Consider the following 18,130-nt stretch of genomic DNA (forward strand, 5'->3'; position numbering starts at 1 on the left):
TATTTGGAGGAGCCAATCTGGGCTTTAGTTTGCAGACAACAAGGCTAACCAAGAGCTTTGTTTTGCATTTATTAGTTAAAGCCAATTGGGGCAATATATGTAGCAGAGTTAGCCTTAAGATGTCTCAGGGGGCAGTTCCTGTTCTGAGAAGTAGAAATTGCGCAAATGTCAGTGCTAGATTTCATGACAAGGGGGGAAAATAAACAATGAAAATATATTGGAAAGTTGTTTAATTATGCATAACTAGGTGAGTTATATAAATGGATTAGCTACAAAACATTTATGCAAAGACTAATCTAGTGTACAATGTCCCTATAAAATTGTTTGATAAACAATGCGGTAGTATGGCAACAAATACCAGTAGAATGCTTGGTTATATATGAAGAGGTATATTAGTTCACTAGTTGCGCCTTAAATTGAATATTATGTCTTTAAAAGGATATAAATAAACTAGAAATTGTTCAAAAGACTAAAGTGATCTATGAAATCAAATTTACAAGGAAAGACGTTACGACCTTTTAATATGTATAGCTTAGAGGAGAGAGAGATGCTATACAATGTAATGTATATTAATGGATTTAAAGGGGTAGTCTAGTCAAAATTAAACTTTTATGATTTAGATAGAACATGCAGGTTTAAGCAACTTTCTAATTTACTCCTATTATCAATTTTTCTTTGTTCTCTTGATATCTTTATTTGAAAAAGCAAGAATGTAAGCTTAGCAGCGGGCCCATTTTTGGTTCATCACCTGGGTAGCACTTGCTGATTGGTTGCTACATTTAGACACCAATCAAGCAAGTACTACCCAGGTGCTTTTTTCAAATAAAGATACCAAGAGAACAAAGAAAAATTGATAATAGGAGTTATTTAATAGAAAGTTGCTTAAAATTGCCTGCTCTGTCTGTATCATGGACGTTTAATTTTGACTAAGGCTATTCCTTTAAAGTGAAGGTCAATTTTGATGAATTAGTGCCCGTTTTTTAATAAACCTATTAAAAACAATGGCACTTTTATTCATCAAAATTGACATTTCACTCCTTAAAGGGACAGTATACACTCATTTTCATATAACTGCATGTAATAGACACTACTATAAAGAATAAGATGCACAGATAATGATATAAAAATCCAGTATAAAACTGTTTAAAAACTTACTTAGAAGCTGTCAGTTTGGCTCTGTTGAAAAGGCAGCTGGAAAGCCCACTGCAAGTGTGAAATAAGACCTTCCCCCCCTCCCCCTTCTTTTGCTTTGGGTGTGGTGAGGAGTGTATTTATAGGCATTTTGAGGTTTGGGAAACTTTGCCCCTCCTGGTAGGAATGTATATCCCATACGTCACTAGCTCATGGACTCTTGCTAATTACATGAAAGAAATACCCTTTACACAAACAGGAGCAAGCTGGAGAAGGTAGCTGACGGTATTCTCATAAAACTTTGGGGCTTGGTTAGGAGTCTGAAAATCAGAGCAATGTTATTTAAAAATTAGCAAAACTATACATTTATTAAAGAAAAAAAACTTTATGGGCTATATAAATAGATCATCTACAAAACATTTATGCAAAGAAAAAATGAGTGTATAATGTCCCTTTAAAATTAAAAAACTTACCTTTTTATCCTGAAAGCCGCTCCAGCGATTCCCCTGGCCGTCGGAAGCCTCTTCTTACGTCAGAAATGATGAATACGGATTCCTCCAATCACGGCTTTCCCCCTGGGGGGAATCATGGCCTGATGCAACGCTGTGATTGGAGGAAGCCGGATTCATAATTTTGGATCTGCGAAGAGGGCTTGCGACGGGTGGAGGAAGCACTGGAGTGGCTTGCAGGGTAAAAAGGTAAGTTTTTGAAGAAACGTAGTGAAATGTCAATTTTGATGACTTAAAGTGCCCTTGTTTTTAATAGGATTATTAAAAACCGGGCACTAATTCATCAAAATTGACCTTCGCTTTAATAAAGCGAGTCTATTTTTTTTTTTATTTTCAAGAAGAGGAACACCAGGATTGTTTCTTAGTAACCCCTTATTACAAAGTAACAAATGAAAACAAAGTGCATTTTGCTTCTGTTTAATTTGCTTTTATGTAACTTGTTTTTACTAAAACACCTCCAACCTGATTTCGAGTTTCCTGCTATCAGCCAGGAATTCCTTTATGGGTGTTGTGTGGCTTTTAGGCTATACCATTGCCAGGAACCATTTAAAGAAAGGTTCCTCAAGAGGGGAATATAATATAGGTTTGTCTTCAGACATTATTTTAATGGGTTTTGAATTAAAGTTAAGTTTTACCACATTAGTTGAGTACACAATCAAACACCCTTTTTCTTTATTTTTTTTTTTAATTCTTTTGACGCTGTATATATTTCATTTCTAGGACACCTCTTAATCTCACTCTTAATTTATGTCTCTCTGCCAATTCTTTATTTTCCTTTTTTATAGATATCTTTATAGTCGGCCTTTTTTACCGTGTGAAACCTTCCCACCCATATAAGTGGTTTCTTACCATATCTTGGTTTCCTTATGTGAATGTTCTCAAATGTTTTTTTGTCTGTGAAGCAGGGGATTGACCGCAAAACATCTCTATTCCTTTATTCCTCTACAGATCCCACCCAATGTGGAAAAGGCCCTACGCCTTTTTGGGCAGCTACTTAACAACAAGAACTTTTTGCTCCTGTTTATTCATACTTTGGAGTCTCAGAGAAGCTTCTCCATGCGGGACCGTGGCAACGTTGCTTCTCTCACTATGGTGACATTGCAAGGACGTATGGAATATGCCACTGTACTGCTTAAACAGCTTCTCAGTGACCTAATTGAGAAAAACTTGGAGAGCAAAAATCACCCTAAGCTACTATTGCGCAGGTGAGTGTCAGATGTTTGTAGTAAACGTCATGCTACGGATCTACCAAAACAAGGGCTGTGGGTTTAACAAGGGCAATTACAGAACTTTTCAAGGAGCTACCAACGAGTTCCATAGATCTGATACAGATAGTCATGGTCAGCACTTACCATAGAGAGGAACATGGATTTAACAACATGGAAATGTTCTGAACTTACCAAGGTGTGACGGATAAGTTTATAGTAACCTGCAAATTGTATGGTCTTCAGAGTTTTATGCATCTGTTTTTATAGCATTACTCGGTGTCATTAAGTACCTCTACTCATGTTCCCAGCACTGTAGAATATAACGGCACAGAGTGGAGACTAATCAAATGCACAAGACTATTTATTAGAAGCAGAACATCACAATCCAAAGAAAAGCTGTTTCCTCAAAACAAGAGATTCGCTCGGAGATAAAACTTAGTTTTTATTCCTTAAAAGTAAAAAGAGTGAACAAGGGAACAAACACAGCTACGAAGTGTGTAAGCAACCGGCTTACGCGTTTCGGCCACAGAGGCCATAGTCCTGCCCAAAGGGGCACTTTGTGAGAGATAACCTGCTACAAAAACAGATTGCACCATTGATATACAGCATTAACCCTTTAGGTATTAATACAAATATATTATAACGGAAAACAATAAACACATGTTAAAACAAACAATGGCATTAAATAGGTATAGTTTACCAATAGGAAAAGCCAATGTGGTATATTGAATTATAATTATAGAAAAAAGAGGAAATATACACACGACTTATAGGTGTTAGATTAGAATTATAATAGAATTGATAAAATCCTAAACTTCCAAGTTGAGGGTCATAGGTCTAACAATTAGGAACATGTTTCATAGCTCACTAGAGTAAGTTTCTTGGGTCATTTAATACTTATTTGCTAAGAATGTCACTGCAAGGGTGATGGGTCTAGCAAAATGGACATAATTAGATTTAACTAAGATGAGAATGATGGGTTTTACAATTGTTAAATGCGCAGAACCTACCAAGAATAAATGCAATGGGTCTAGCATCTCTTTTGTTCTCATAACCTCAAAAAGTGTCGCTGTTGGTCAACCAACACAAATATTTCCAGAGTCCCAAAAGATTATGGACTTTGTTCTAACAGCAAAGGTCTGGCCATAACCTGCTGGGATGAGGACCATTGTAATTAATATTAACCCTTTCAGGACATACAAGTTTAAAGACCATGACAACATGGGCTTTTCCTGATAATTACAGGGTTAAGGAACATGAGTTTAATGATAAAAACCTACTCAAAGCCTACCAAAATAAGGGTAATGTGGTTTATGAAAACAGACCTGATCCAAACCTACCAATGGGGAGGTTCGTATTCTAAAATCTCAAAGTTGCTGATAACCTACCAGCTTGATAGCTGTGGTACTAATATGGACATATTACTACTCTATTTAGATGTGTCCTGAGTCTAACATGAATTTGTATTGTTAAAGTAATCTTTCATCACAGGTGATTTGCCAATTCTGTAACAATATACTGGTACTGAGAGGGGCACTCTAACCATTTATTTATGGGATGTATTGTGTGCATAATTCATCCTTAGGGGTTATGGCACATTGAGACCCAATCCACCCATACAGTAAATACATTAAAAAGAAAATTGCCTTTTTGTATGACTATCATCAAAAGATCACTAATTGCAAAAAGGAGACTCCACCTCATTCTAAAATTGTGTCTGAAGTTGCTCTGTGTTGTTTATTTGAAAAGATGAGGGCTCTGCAAATGCCCCTCTTTTTTGATATTTGTACAATAGCCATTTTTTCTCTTTAAATGCCTCCTTGGTGTCTAGGGACGAGTAATCACCTGCATCCAAGGGCATCAGATGACCTCATTCAAAAGAAGCCCTTATTTTCTTTATAATGAGGGGCCTCAGCATCTACTTGGATCATATGTGACTCACCTGAATGGTTAGAAAGGTGATTGGCAAAGGGATATGGAACTGGGAGAGAGGAGCTCTTTGTGTGTCCTAGTATACTGTTAAAAGGAGCATTGCGTTGTAGAGCACCTTTGCCTTTAGACCCTTCTCCGTTGTGTCTTTGACTCCATGATATGCAAGGTGACTTCACTCTATTGCCAGAGAGTTGCATGAAGATGTGAAGGATGACAAGGCTGCATCCAACACACACCTCAAGGAAAAGAGCAGGCTGTATCTGTGCTAAAGACTGTATATTTCTTTAGCAGCTCCAGTTCCTCCTCCGGATTCCGCCAGCAATACTGAACAAGGGCAAGAGAGGTAAAGGGTTTATACGTTACAGGCACTGAAGTGTTGTGCACGCAGTGTGGCTGAGCAAACCGAAAAATGCAAATTAATAAAATATATGTGCCTCCTATGATTAAGTGCCGTGATGCACGAAACGCGTAAGAATATTCATCCCTTTTATGATGTTTTATCATTTGGAATAAAGTGTTATTTTTATTTTTGGAACTCCTGAGTGTGGACGTATATTTTATTCACTTTATATTTCTTTCCCTGGAGGTTTTATCACATTCTGTCCCTATTCTAAGTGCTGGGTGCGACACTGTTTTGTTCTGTGCATAAGACTTCCCTATGCAGGTTCTGTATATAAGTATGCTTTTTTGCAGTCAAGCTACAAATGTTGCAAACTACAATAATTGATAAATATCCAGTCAATACATATTACAGTTATACGTAAACATTTTGAGACTACAAGATCCTAAGACCAGTGTTAGTTCTACCTAAAGTTTTGTTTTTACTTGTTTTGATTATTTTCATTTCAAATCAGTTGCATTTCTTTTTTCCCCCTGCAGGACAGAGTCTGTGGCAGAGAAGATGTTAACAAACTGGTTCACATTCCTTCTGTACAAGTTTCTAAAGGTGAGAAGAAGAGATTCCATAATGGTGTTACAGGTCGAAAATCCTTTATCCAACCTGCTTGGGACCAGAAAATGTTTGGATTTCGGAATAGTTTGGATTTTAGAATTCTGGATTTGCGGATTTGTACCTGTACTAATGTTAAGCTGGGTGAAATGTGGTCTTGCCCAGAGCTGAGAGGGAGCTGTGTTCATTTCTTGGAGTCCATATTTAGGTTTGCCTCATCATGGTGGTCAAACTTATCTTGTTTCTCCAGAGAGCCACATTTTGATCTTCCACCCAGAAGGTTTTGTATTTGTCTCACCCTGAAGGTCATATTTGGTTTTGCTCCTGCTTATTTTTCTTAGTTCCCACCATGAAAATCTAATTTTAGATTTATTCCTACTCAGAAGCTTTAACAAATCCCCAAATCTGGAATTCCAAAATCTGGAATTAATCAGAAATCCAGACTTTCTTATTAATATTTTTTTTCTGCTGGTGAGAGCTAATAAGCTTGAAACAGCTGTTCAGAAGTGGTTTTGTCTTTGCTGCATCAGCCCCATAATGGGATTTGCTCTTGTTCAACACAGTACCAGAAGCAAAAAGCATGAGATATTGTATATCTAATTTACATATCTTACCTAGAATGCTCTGCTGCATTGACAATAAAATATACTTTTGGGCAAAGGCAAGATACTTGCCTAGATGTGCTTATTGCCTATACAATAATTATATGGCTCTTATTTTTTTTGTAAAAAATAAAAAAAATTCCCGCCAGTAAGTCTCACACTTCTCTGCCTGCATGTTTGGTTTGGTTTTCTATTCTAAAATGCAAATAATAGTCTATATTTATTTGAAACAACACCTATTACCTTTCTGATTACAGTACCAAGGGTGCTATGTATACAAAAGTATTATACATGATATATAACCAGCTTTAGGTTACATGTATAAGCTATATTATGACATGTAAATATTACCTAAATCACATAAGATATTGTTGTTTACACTTGGTTCCATCCCCTCTCCAAATTTCCCAATTTAACTTATAAATGAGCCGAAATCCAAACCTTTTCCTGTCCCAAGCAGTTTAGATAAAGGGTTTGGTACCTTTACGTATCGTCCCATCTTCTATTCAAAAGGTTACAGGTTTTTCTCTCTCCAATTTAACCATTAACCTGTTGATAAAGCTACATTTCTCTTAAAGTGGAATACAGAAACCTCATTAAACCCTCACACATAATTTATAAAGTTAATTTCGATGAAGATTTCATATTTTACTCTTCCTGTATTACAGGGCTGTCTGGATAGAGCCTTTGTTTTATTTTCTTTTATTTTTATGGCTACATCTTTTTCTTCTGTTATGTGTGATCAGTCCACGGGTCATCATTACTTCTGGGATATAACTCCTCCCCAACAGGAAATGCAAGAGGATTCACCCAGCAGAGCTGCATATAGCTCCTCCCCTCTACGTCACTCCCAGTCATTCTCTTGCACCCAGCAACTAGATAGGATGTGTGAGAGGACTATGGTGATTATACTTAGTTTTTATAACTTCAATCAAAAGTTTGTTATTTTACAATAGCACCGGAGCGTGTTATTGCCTCTCTGGCAGAGTTTGAAGAAGAATCTACCAGAGTTTTTACTATGATTTTAACCGGAGTAGTTAAGATCATATTGCTGTTTCTCGGCCATCTGAGGGAGGTAAAAGCTTCAGATCAGGGGACAGCGGGCAGATGAATCTGCATTGAGGTATGTAGCAGTTTTTATTTTCTGAATGGAATTGATGAGAAAATCCTGCCATACCGTTATAATGACATGTATGTATACTCTACACTTCAGTATTCTGGGGATGGTATTTCACCGGAATTACTCTGTTAAAAGTACATTAAACCTTTTAATAGGTATTTATTATGTTAAACGTTTTTGCTGGAATGTAGAATCGTTTGCATTTTCTGAGGTACTGAGTGAATAAATATTTGGGCATTATTTTTCCACTTGGCAGTTGCTTGTTTTAATTGTGACAGTTTCGTTTCTCTCTCACTGCTGTGTGTGAGGGGGAGGGGCCGTTTTTGGCGCTCTTTGCTACGCATCAAAAAATTCCAGTCAGTTACTCTTGTATTTCCTGCATGATCCGGTTCATCTCTAACAGATCTCAGGGGTCTTCAAACTTCTTTGGAGGGAGGTAGATTCTCTCAGCAGAGCTGTGAGACTTATATATTGACTGTGATTAAAAAACGTTGCTCTGTAATTTTTATGTTTCAAATTTAATTATTGTTACTTTACTAATGGGAACAAACCTTTGCTAAAAGTTGTGTTGTTTTTAAGGATTGATGCTATAACTGTCTTTCAGTTCATTATTTCAACTGTCATTTAATCGTTTAGTGCTTCTTTGAGGCACAGTACGTTTTTGTTAAATAAGATTGTAACCAAGTTGCAAGTTTATTGTTAGTGTGTTAAACATGTCTGATTCAGAGGAAGATATCTGTGTCATTTGTTCCAATGCCAAGGTGGAGCCCAATAGAAATTTATGTACTAACTGTATTGATGCTACTTTAAATAAAAGCCAATCTGTACAAATTGAACAAATTTCACCAAACAGCGAGGGGAGAGTTATGCCGACTAACTCGCCTCACGTGTCAGTACCTGCATCTCCCGCCCGGGAGGTGCGTGATATTATGGCGCCTAGTACATCTGGGCGGCCATTACAGATAACATTACAAGATATGGCTACTGTTATGACTGAAGTTTTGGCTAAATTACCAGAACTAAGAGGCAAGCGTGATCACTCTGGGGTGAGAACAGAGTGCGCTGATAATACTAGGGCCATGTCTGATACTGCGTCACAGCTTGCAGAACATGAGGACGGAGAGCTTCATTCTGTGGGTGATGGTTCTGATCCAAACAGATTGGATTCAGATATTTCAAATTTTAAATTTAAATTGGAGAACCTCCGTGTATTACTAGGGGAGGTTTTAGCGGCTCTTAATGATTGTAACACTGTTGCAATACCAGAAAAATTGTGTAGGTTGGATAAATACTTTGCGGTACCGGCGAGTACTGACGTTTTTCCTATACCTAAGAGACTAACTGAAATTGTTACTAAGGAGTGGGATAGACCCGGTGTGCCGTTCTCACCCCCTCCAATATTTAGAAAGATGTTTCCAATAGACGCCACCACACGGGACTTATGGCAAACGGTCCCTAAGGTGGAGGGAGCAGTTTCTACTTTAGCTAAGCGTACCACTATCCCGGTGGAGGATAGCTGTGCTTTTTCAGATCCAATGGATAAAAAATTAGAGGGTTACCTTAAGAAAATGTTTGTTCAACAAGGTTTTATATTGCAACCCCTCGCATGCATCGCGCCGATTACGGCTGCGGCAGCATTTTGGATTGAGTCTCTGGAAGAGAACCTTAGTTCAGCTACGCTGGACGACATTACGGACAGGCTTAGAGTCCTTAAACTAGCTAATTCATTCATTTCGGAGGCCGTAGTACATTTAACCAAACTTACGGCTAAGAACTCAGGATTCGCCATTCAGGCACGTAGGGCGCTGTGGCTAAAATCCTGGTCAGCTGATGTAACTTCTAAGTCCAAATTACTTAATATACCTTTCAAGGGGCAAACTTTATTTGGGCCCGGTTTGAAAGAAATTATCGCTGACATTACAGGAGGTAAGGGCCACGCCCTGCCTCAAGACAAAGCCAAAGCTAAGGCTAGACAGTCTAATTTTCGTCCCTTTCGGAATTTCAAAGCAGGAGCAGCATCAACTTCCACTGCACCAAAACAGGAAGGAGCTGTTGCTCGTTACAGACAAGGCTGGAAACCTAACCAGTCCTGGAACAAGGGCAAGCAGGCCAGGAAACCTGCTGCTGCCCCAAAGACGGCATGAACCGAGGGCCCCCGATCCGGGACCGGATCTAGTGGGGGGCAGACTCTCTCTCTTCGCCCAGGCTTGGGCAAGAGATGTTCAGGATCCCTGGGCGCTAGAGATCATATCTCAGGGATACCTTCTAGACTTCAAATTCTCTCCCCCAAGAGGGAGATTTCATCTGTCAAGGTTGTCAACAAACCAGATAAAGAAAGAAGCGTTTCTACGCTGTGTACAAGATCTGTTATTAATGGGAGTGATCCATCCGGTTCCGCGGTCGGAACAAGGACAAGGGTTTTACTCAAACCTGTTTGTGGTTCCCAAAAAAGAGGGAACTTTCAGGCCAATCTTGGATTTAAAGATCCTAAACAAATTCCTAAGAGTTCCATCGTTCAAAATGGAAACTATTCGGACAATCTTACCCATGATCCAAAAGGGTCAGTACATGACCACAGTGGATTTAAAGGATGCTTACCTTCACATACCGATTCACAAAGATCATTACCGGTATCTAAGGTTTGCCTTCTTAGACAGGCATTACCAGTTTGTAGCTCTTCCATTCGGATTGGCTACGGCTCCAAGAATCTTCACAAAGGTTCTGGGTGCCCTTCTGGCGGTACTAAGACCGCGAGGAATTTCGGTAGCTCCGTACCTAGACGACATTCTGATACAAGCTTCAAGCTTTCAAACTGCCAAGTCTCATACAGAGTTAGTTCTGGCATTTCTAAGGTCGCATGGATGGAAAGTGAACGAAAAGAAGAGTTCTCTCTTTCCTCTCACAAGAGTTCCATTCTTGGGGACTCTTATAGATTCTGTAGAAATGAAAACTTATCTGACAGAAGACAGATTAACAAAGCTTCTAAATGCATGCCGTGTCCTTCATTCCATTCAACTCCCGTCAGTAGCTCAATGCATGGAGGTGATCGGCTTAATGGTAGCAGCAATGGACATAGTACCCTTTGCACGTCTACATCTCAGACCGCTGCAATTGTGCATGCTGAGTCAGTGGAATGGGGATTACTCAGACTTGTCCCCTACTCTGAATCTGGATCAAGAGACCAGAAACTCTCTTCTATGGTGGCTTTCTCGGCCACATCTGTCCAGGGGGATGCCATTCAGCAGGCCGGACTGGGCAATTGTAACAACAGACGCCAGCCTACTAGGTTGGGGCGCTGTCTGGAATTCTCTGAAGGCTCAGGGACAATGGAATCAGGAGGAAAGTCTCCTACCAATAAACATTCTGGAATTAAGAGCAGTTCTCCATGCCCTTCTGGCTTGGCCCCAGTTAAAAACTCGGGGGTTCATCAGGTTTCAGTCGGACAACATCACGACTGTAGCTTACATCAACCATCAGGGAGGGACAAGAAGCTCCCTAGCTATGATGGAAGTATCAAAGATAATTCGCTGGGCAGAGTCTCACTCTTGCCACCTGTCAGCAATCCACATCCCGGGAGTGGAGAACTGGGAGGCGGATTTCTTAAGTCGTCAGACTTTTCATCCGGGGGAGTGGGAACTTCATCCGGAGGTCTTTGCCCAAATACTTCGACGTTGGGGCAAACCAGAGATAGATCTCATGGCGTCTCGACAGAACGCCAAGCTTCCTCGTTACGGGTCCAGATCCAGGGATCCAGGAGCAGTCCTGATAGATGCTCTGACAGCACCTTGGGACTTCAGGATGGCTTACGTGTTTCCACCCTTCCCGTTGCTTCCTCGATTGATAGCCAGAATCAAACAAGAGAGAGCATCAGTGATTCTAATAGCACCTGCGTGGCCACGCAGGACTTGGTATGCAGACCTGGTGGACATGTCATCCTGTCCGCCTTGGTCTCTACCTCTGAAACAGGACCTTCTGATACAGGGTCCCTTCAAACATCAAAATCTAACTTCTCTGAAGCTGACTGCTTGGAAATTGAACGCTTGATTTTATCAAAACGTGGTTTTTCTGAGTCGGTTATTGATACCCTGATACAGGCTAGGAAGCCTGTTACCAGAAGGATTTACCATAAGATATGGCGTAAATACCTATACTGGTGCGAATCCAAAGGTTACTCCTGGAGTAAGGTTAGGATTCCTAGGATATTGTCCTTTCTACAAGAAGGTTTAGAAAAGGGTTTATCGGCTAGCTCATTAAAGGGACAGATCTCAGCTCTGTCCATCTTGTTACACAGGCGTCTGTCAGAAAATCCAGACGTCCAGGCCTTTTGTCAGGCTTTAGCTAGGATCAAGCCTGTGTTTAAAACTGTTGCTCCGCCATGGAGTTTAAACTTAGTTCTTAACGTTTTACAGGGTGTTCCGTTTGAACCCCTTCATTCCATTGATATAAAATTGTTATCTTGGAAAGTTCTGTTTTTAATGGCTATTTCCTCGGCTCGAAGAGTCTCTGAGTTATCAGCCTTACATTGTGATTCTCCTTATCTGATTTTTCACTCAGACAAGGTAGTTCTGCGTACTAAACCTGGGTTCTTACCTAAGGTAGTCACTAACAGGAATATCAATCAAGAGATTGTTGTTCCATCCTTGTGTCCAAATCCTTCTTCAAAGAAGGAACGTCTTCTACACAATCTGGATGTAGTTCGTGCCCTCAAGTTCTACTTGCGGGCAACTAAGGATTTTCGACAAACGTCTTCCCTGTTTGTCGTGTACTCTGGTCAGAGAAGAGGTCATAAGGCTTCGGCTACCTCTCTCTCCTTCTGGCTTCGTAGCATAATTCGTTTAGCCTATGAGACTGCTGGACAGCAGCCTCCTGAAAGAATTACAGCTCATTCTACTAGAGCTGTGGCTTCCACTTGGGCCTTTAAGAATGAGGCCTCTGTTGAACAGATTTGCAAGGCTGCAACTTGGTCTTCGCTTCATACTTTTTCCAAATTTTACAAATTTGACACTTTTGCTTCTTCGGAGGCTATTTTTGGGAGAAAGGTTCTTCAGGCAGTGGTTCCTTCTGTATAATGAGCCTGCCTATCCCTCCCGTCATCCGTGTACTTTTGCTTTGGTATTGGTATCCCAGAAGTAATGATGACCCGTGGACTGATCACACATAACAGAAGAAAACATAATTTATGCTTACCTGAAAAATTCCTTTCTTCTGTTGTGTGATCAGTCCACGGCCCGCCCTGTTTTAAGGCAGGTAAATATCTTTTAAATTATACTCCAGTCACCACTTCACCCTTGGTTTCTCCTTTCTCGTTGATTCTTGGTCGAATGACTGGGAGTGACGTAGAGGGGAGGAGCTATATGCAGCTCTGCTGGGTGAATCCTCTTGCATTTCCTGTTGGGGAGGAGTTATATCCCAGAAGTAATGATGACCCGTGGACTGATCACACAACAGAAGAAAGGAATTTATCAGGTAAGCATAAATTATGTTTTTCCGTTTTTCTGCTTTTACATTTAAGGGGCACTAAAAAATGAATTTTTTATGAATGGTAAAGGGATATAAAACCCCAAAAATTATTTTGTGACTCAGACAGAGCAGACAAAAAAACTTAAATTCACTTCTATTATCAAATTTGCTTCGTTCTCATGATATTCTGTGTTGAAGAGATACCTAGGTATGTTCCTGAAGCACTGCATTGCAGGATATAGTGCTGCCATCTAGTGCTCTTATGGATAACATACCTGCAAAACTGCTCCAGGCACATGCACGCTCCTGAGCTTACGTTCCCTGCTTTTCATTAAACAATACCAAAAGAATTATGAAAATTTGACAATAGAAGTAAATTAAAAAGTTGTCTAAAAGTGTATGTTCTATCTGAATCAAAACAGAAAAATTTTGGGTTTTTAATAAAATCTTATCTAATATTTAAATAATAATTCCTCTGAATGCTGCTTCAGATGGTTTATCCATAGAATCCTACAGACGTGCACTCTTGTGGTTTGGAGTTCAATTCTATAAAATAAGTGGACAATCTTGTCTGTGGGAAACCAGATTATATTATACTAAAAGTTACAAAGTATCAGACACTTGATGAGAAAAAGACGTCTCCATGCCCAGTCCTTATACTCTGCATTGATTTCTTCTTCTTATTTATTATCAGGTATTTGTAGAGCGCCAACAGATTCCGCAGCGCTACTTGTCCCTTCCTCCTTGGGGTCCAGTTTTCTACCTATTTTCACTAAGAAAAAGTAAATTTTTAGACAACTTCATATTTCAGTTCTGGATACACAGTAGACCCCCCTTTCTCTTCCGTACGGACTGCTGTGCATTCTTAAAGGGACACTGAACCCAAATGTTTTCTTTCGCGATTCAGATAGAGCATGCAATTTTAATCAACTTTCTAATTTACTCCTATTATCAAATTATCTTCATTCTTTTGGTATCTTTATTTGAAATGCAAGAATGTAAGTTTAGATGCCGGACCATATTTGTTCTTGCTGATTGGTGGATAAATTCACCCACTAATAAACAAGTGCTTTCCATGGTTCTGAACCAAAAAATAGCTTAGATGCCTTCTTTTTCAAATAAAGAAAGCAAGAGAACGGAGAAAAATTGATAATAGGAGTAAATTAGAAAGTTGCTTAAATTTGCATGTTCTATCTGAATCACGAAAGAAAACATTTGGGTTCAGTGTCCCTTTAACTGCCGTGGGAACAGGCTGACGTGAAGGGTCACATAGACAATAGAATAGCATAATTTCTATAAAAAAAAAAAGAACCATATCTTTTGAGCTTTACCTAACATGGTTTGGAATAGAATTTTAGCCCCCTTTTACAACAGCACATTCATTATGACAGAAAACTTAAAGGGAAGATGGTGCATCACCTCTTGTGAAACCACATCGATCTGGCTGAATGGTGAACACTGTATGTGTATGTTTGTGTGTATATTGTTTTGTATTGTTGTCCAATCAGCGCTCTAGCTACAACAAAAGCCGCCCAAAGGGGAGAGCGCTGATTGGAGAACAGTTCAAACCATTAGCTCACATAAAAATTGACTTTAGAAGTGGGTGGCGGAGTGCGGATATTTTAATTTCAGCGCTACATTAACAAGTAAGTTATCTGTTTTTATAAAGTGGAGAGTTTTCCATCACTTTAAGCTGGTCTCCCTGTTTTTTTAAAGATATACTTTGGGCATCCTCGAGTGGCACTTATAATTGCTTGACTTGGATACCCTTCGTGTCTCCAGCGTTCATGTGTTGTCAACACAATATGAATTTGAGATATGGTGGAGTCACATGTACCATTTAAAAGATTATGTAGTCACCTTCCATTCAGTTTGCTTTAACAACAGTGTATTTGCAGCTCACTAACAGCATTCTGCATAATATTTATAGCATATGGTATAGTACATTTTATTGTACATTGGGATTGATTTATCTTTAGTTTTTCTCGGCTGGTTTCAGTCTCTTCCCTATAAGTAACATCTAGTGAGTGGGAATTACAGAAATATGCCAGTAATGTTATTTCTAATATGTAAGTAACTTAACAGGCTGTCTAGTTATGACATGACTAACTATTCCAACTAATCCCAAAGCAAAGCACAGATTCAGAGGGGTTCACGTCTGGTTTTCATCACCCTCCACGGAACAGAATTTTATTTCTTGCCCTGTAAAAGCCGCAAGAGACCTATAACCTTGCAGGATTCTTTTTTTTTTTTCTTTTTCATTACACCCGAAGGAATGTGGTTGGTCATGGCTTCGATTACAGATCTCTGTATTGTTGCTACAAAACAGGAACAGCTCAGCCATTTGTAAAGGTTTCTTTATGTAAAAATGCTTTATCTTCAGCTGTATTTAAAGTGACACTAAACCCAAATTTTTTATTTAATGATTCAGATAGAGCATGCGATTTTAAGCAACTTTCTAATTTACACCTACTATCAATTTTTCTTTGTTCTCTTGCTAGCTTTATTTAAAAAGCAGGAATTTAAAGCTTAGGAGCCAGCCCATTTTAAGTTCAGAACCCTGGATAGCGCTTGCTTATTGGTGGTTCCATTTAGCAAACCAATAAGCAAGCATAACTCAGGTTCTCGACTCTTAAAGGGACACTGAACCCAATTTTTTTTCTTTCATGATTCAGATAGAGCATGTAAATTTAAGCAACTTTCTAATTTACTTCTATTATCTTTTTTTTTTTTTAATTCTCTTGCTATCTTTATTTGAAAAAGAAGGCATCTCGGCTAAGGAGCCAGCAAATTTTTGGTTCTGTACCATAGACAGCACTTGTTTATTGGTGCTGTCCAATCAGCAAGGCCAACCCAGGTTGTTCACCAAAAATAGGCCGGCATCTAAACTTACATTCTTGCTTTTCAAATAAACATACCAAGAGAATGAAGAAAATTTGACAATAGGAGTAAATTAGAAAGTTGCTTAAAATTGCATGCTCTATCGGAATCACAAAAGAAATTTTTTGGGTTCAGTGTCCCTTTAAGCTTTAGATATCTGATTTTAAAATAAAGATAGCAAGATAACGAAGGATAATTGATAATAGAAGTAAATTAGAAAGTTGCTTGAAATTGCCTGCTCTATCTGAATCATTAAAGAAAAATATTGTGTTTAGTGTCCCTTTAAAGGGACAGTCAAGTCCAAAAAAAACTTTCATGATTCACATAGGGCATGTCATTTTAAACAACTTTCCAATTTATTTTTATCACCAATTTTGCTTTGTTCTCTTGGTATTCTTAGTTGAAAGCTAAACCTAGGAGGTTCATATGCTAATTTATTAGACCTTGAAGGCCGCCTCTAATCTAAATGCATTTTGATAGTTTTTCACCACTAGAGGGCATTAGTTCATGTGTTTCATATAGATAACATTGAGCTCATGCACGTGAATTTACCATGGAGACAGCTCTGATTGGCTAAAATGCAAGTCTGTCCAAAGAACTGAAATAAGGGGGCAGTCTGCTGAGGCTTAGATACAAGGTAATTACAGAGGTAAAATGTGTATAATTATAACTGTGTTGGTTATGCAAAAATTGAATTTGGTAATTAAGGGATTATCTATCTTTTAAAACAACAACAATTCTGGTGTTGACTGTCCCTTTAAGCTGTAGGCCTGAGTGTATTTATGGCAACCATAGATCTCAAGGATCTATTATCTAGCCAGACCATCGGGTTTGTTATTGAAGGCTATTCCTGCTTGTTGCCATTCCTTAGATCGTTCTCATTTGCTAAACTTGTTACGTTTAAGGCAGTCTATGAAATGTATACCATTCAGTTATGCACTGTAAATCCTCTTGACTTGTGACTGACAGCAGATACTGCATCCGTAGGAAGTCTCTGTTGTGTCTAGTGCCAGTCACAACTTGGTTTGCACTTCTTAAACAGCTGTCCTTCATACTTAGGGGACAATAAAGTTTTAATGACTCAAATTCCATCGACATGCTTATTTCAGGATCTTCCTTTGCGAGCAAGTTTTACTTATACAGTCAAGATGTTATGTTGATATGATCTGCTGCACTTGACTTCTCTTTCAAGTACAATTTTCTATATTTATTCCCTTTTTTTTTTTCCTTTTTCACACTTTTTTGTCTTTTCATCAGTTCTCCACTTAAAGGGACAGTCTACTCTAAAATTGTTATTGTTTTAAAAGATAGACAACGCTTATACTACCCATTCCCCAGCTTTGCATAACCAACATTGTTATATTAATATGCTTTATAACAGCCTAGACAGCCTCTTATCACATGATTTTGTATTTGCTTTTCACAACAGGAGATTGCTAGATCATGTGGGCCGTATAGATAGCATTGTGCTCAAGCCCGAGGAGTTATTTAAGATTTAGCACAACACAATACTAAATGCAGGTCATTAGATGATAAATACAAAGTCGTGATTAGGGGGCTGTCTGCAGAGGCTTAGATGCAAGGTAATCACAGTGGTAAAAAGTATATTAATATAACTGTTGTTTGTGCAAAACTGGGGAATGGGTAATAAAGGGATTATCTATCTTTTAAAACAATAAAAATTCTATTGTAGACTGTCCCTTTAAGGGGACAGTAAAGTCAAAATGAAACTTAAATGATTCAGATAGAGCGTGCAATTTTAAACAGCTTTCCAATGTACTCATTTTATCTAATTTGCTTTATCTTCTTGGTATCCTTTGTTGAAAAGCATATCTAACTAGGCCCAGGAGCAACAATGCACAGGTGGGAGATGGCTAATCATTGATGGCTGCATATATGCCTCTTGTCACTAGCTCACTCAGTGTGTTTAGCTAGCTCTCAATAGTGAGTTGTTGCTCTTCAAGAAATAATACAAAGAGAATTAAACATGCAATAATAGAAGTTATTTGGAACGTTGTTTACAATTGTATGCTGTGTCTGAATCATGACAGAAAAATGGAACTTCCTGAAGTGAAATACAAGATGGCTGCAATTTTTGGCAAAAGGGACTAAAATGTGTGCGTACTTTATTCCTGATTATAGTCAAACTTGTAAGTGTTGTAAATGGTAATAACACACACACCCTCTCATATTACACACAGCCCACACACGCTCACATAACACACACCACACTGACTCGTATTACACACACTGTCATATAACACACACACTCTTATACAACACAAGGCTCATATAACATACACCACACTGACTCATATTACACACACTATCATATAACA

The 18,130-nt window shown here is 38.7% G+C and overlaps 1 protein-coding gene across 1 annotated transcript in view; it reads left to right on the forward strand.

Annotated features, from left to right (window-relative positions):
* Positions 1 to 18,130, forward strand: part of PLXNA3 (plexin A3) — a 304,218-nt gene that overhangs the window by 240,402 nt on the left and 45,686 nt on the right. The window contains exons 21-22 of the mRNA XM_053695795.1: positions 2,589 to 2,845; positions 5,660 to 5,726. Coding sequence (XP_053551770.1) covers positions 2,589 to 2,845; positions 5,660 to 5,726 — 324 coding nt within the window. The remainder of the gene's footprint in view (positions 1 to 2,588; positions 2,846 to 5,659; positions 5,727 to 18,130) is intronic.

The sequence above is a fragment of the Bombina bombina genome, chromosome 12, assembly GCF_027579735.1.
Source record: "Bombina bombina isolate aBomBom1 chromosome 12, aBomBom1.pri, whole genome shotgun sequence".
Classification (NCBI taxonomy): Eukaryota; Metazoa; Chordata; class Amphibia; order Anura; family Bombinatoridae; genus Bombina; species Bombina bombina.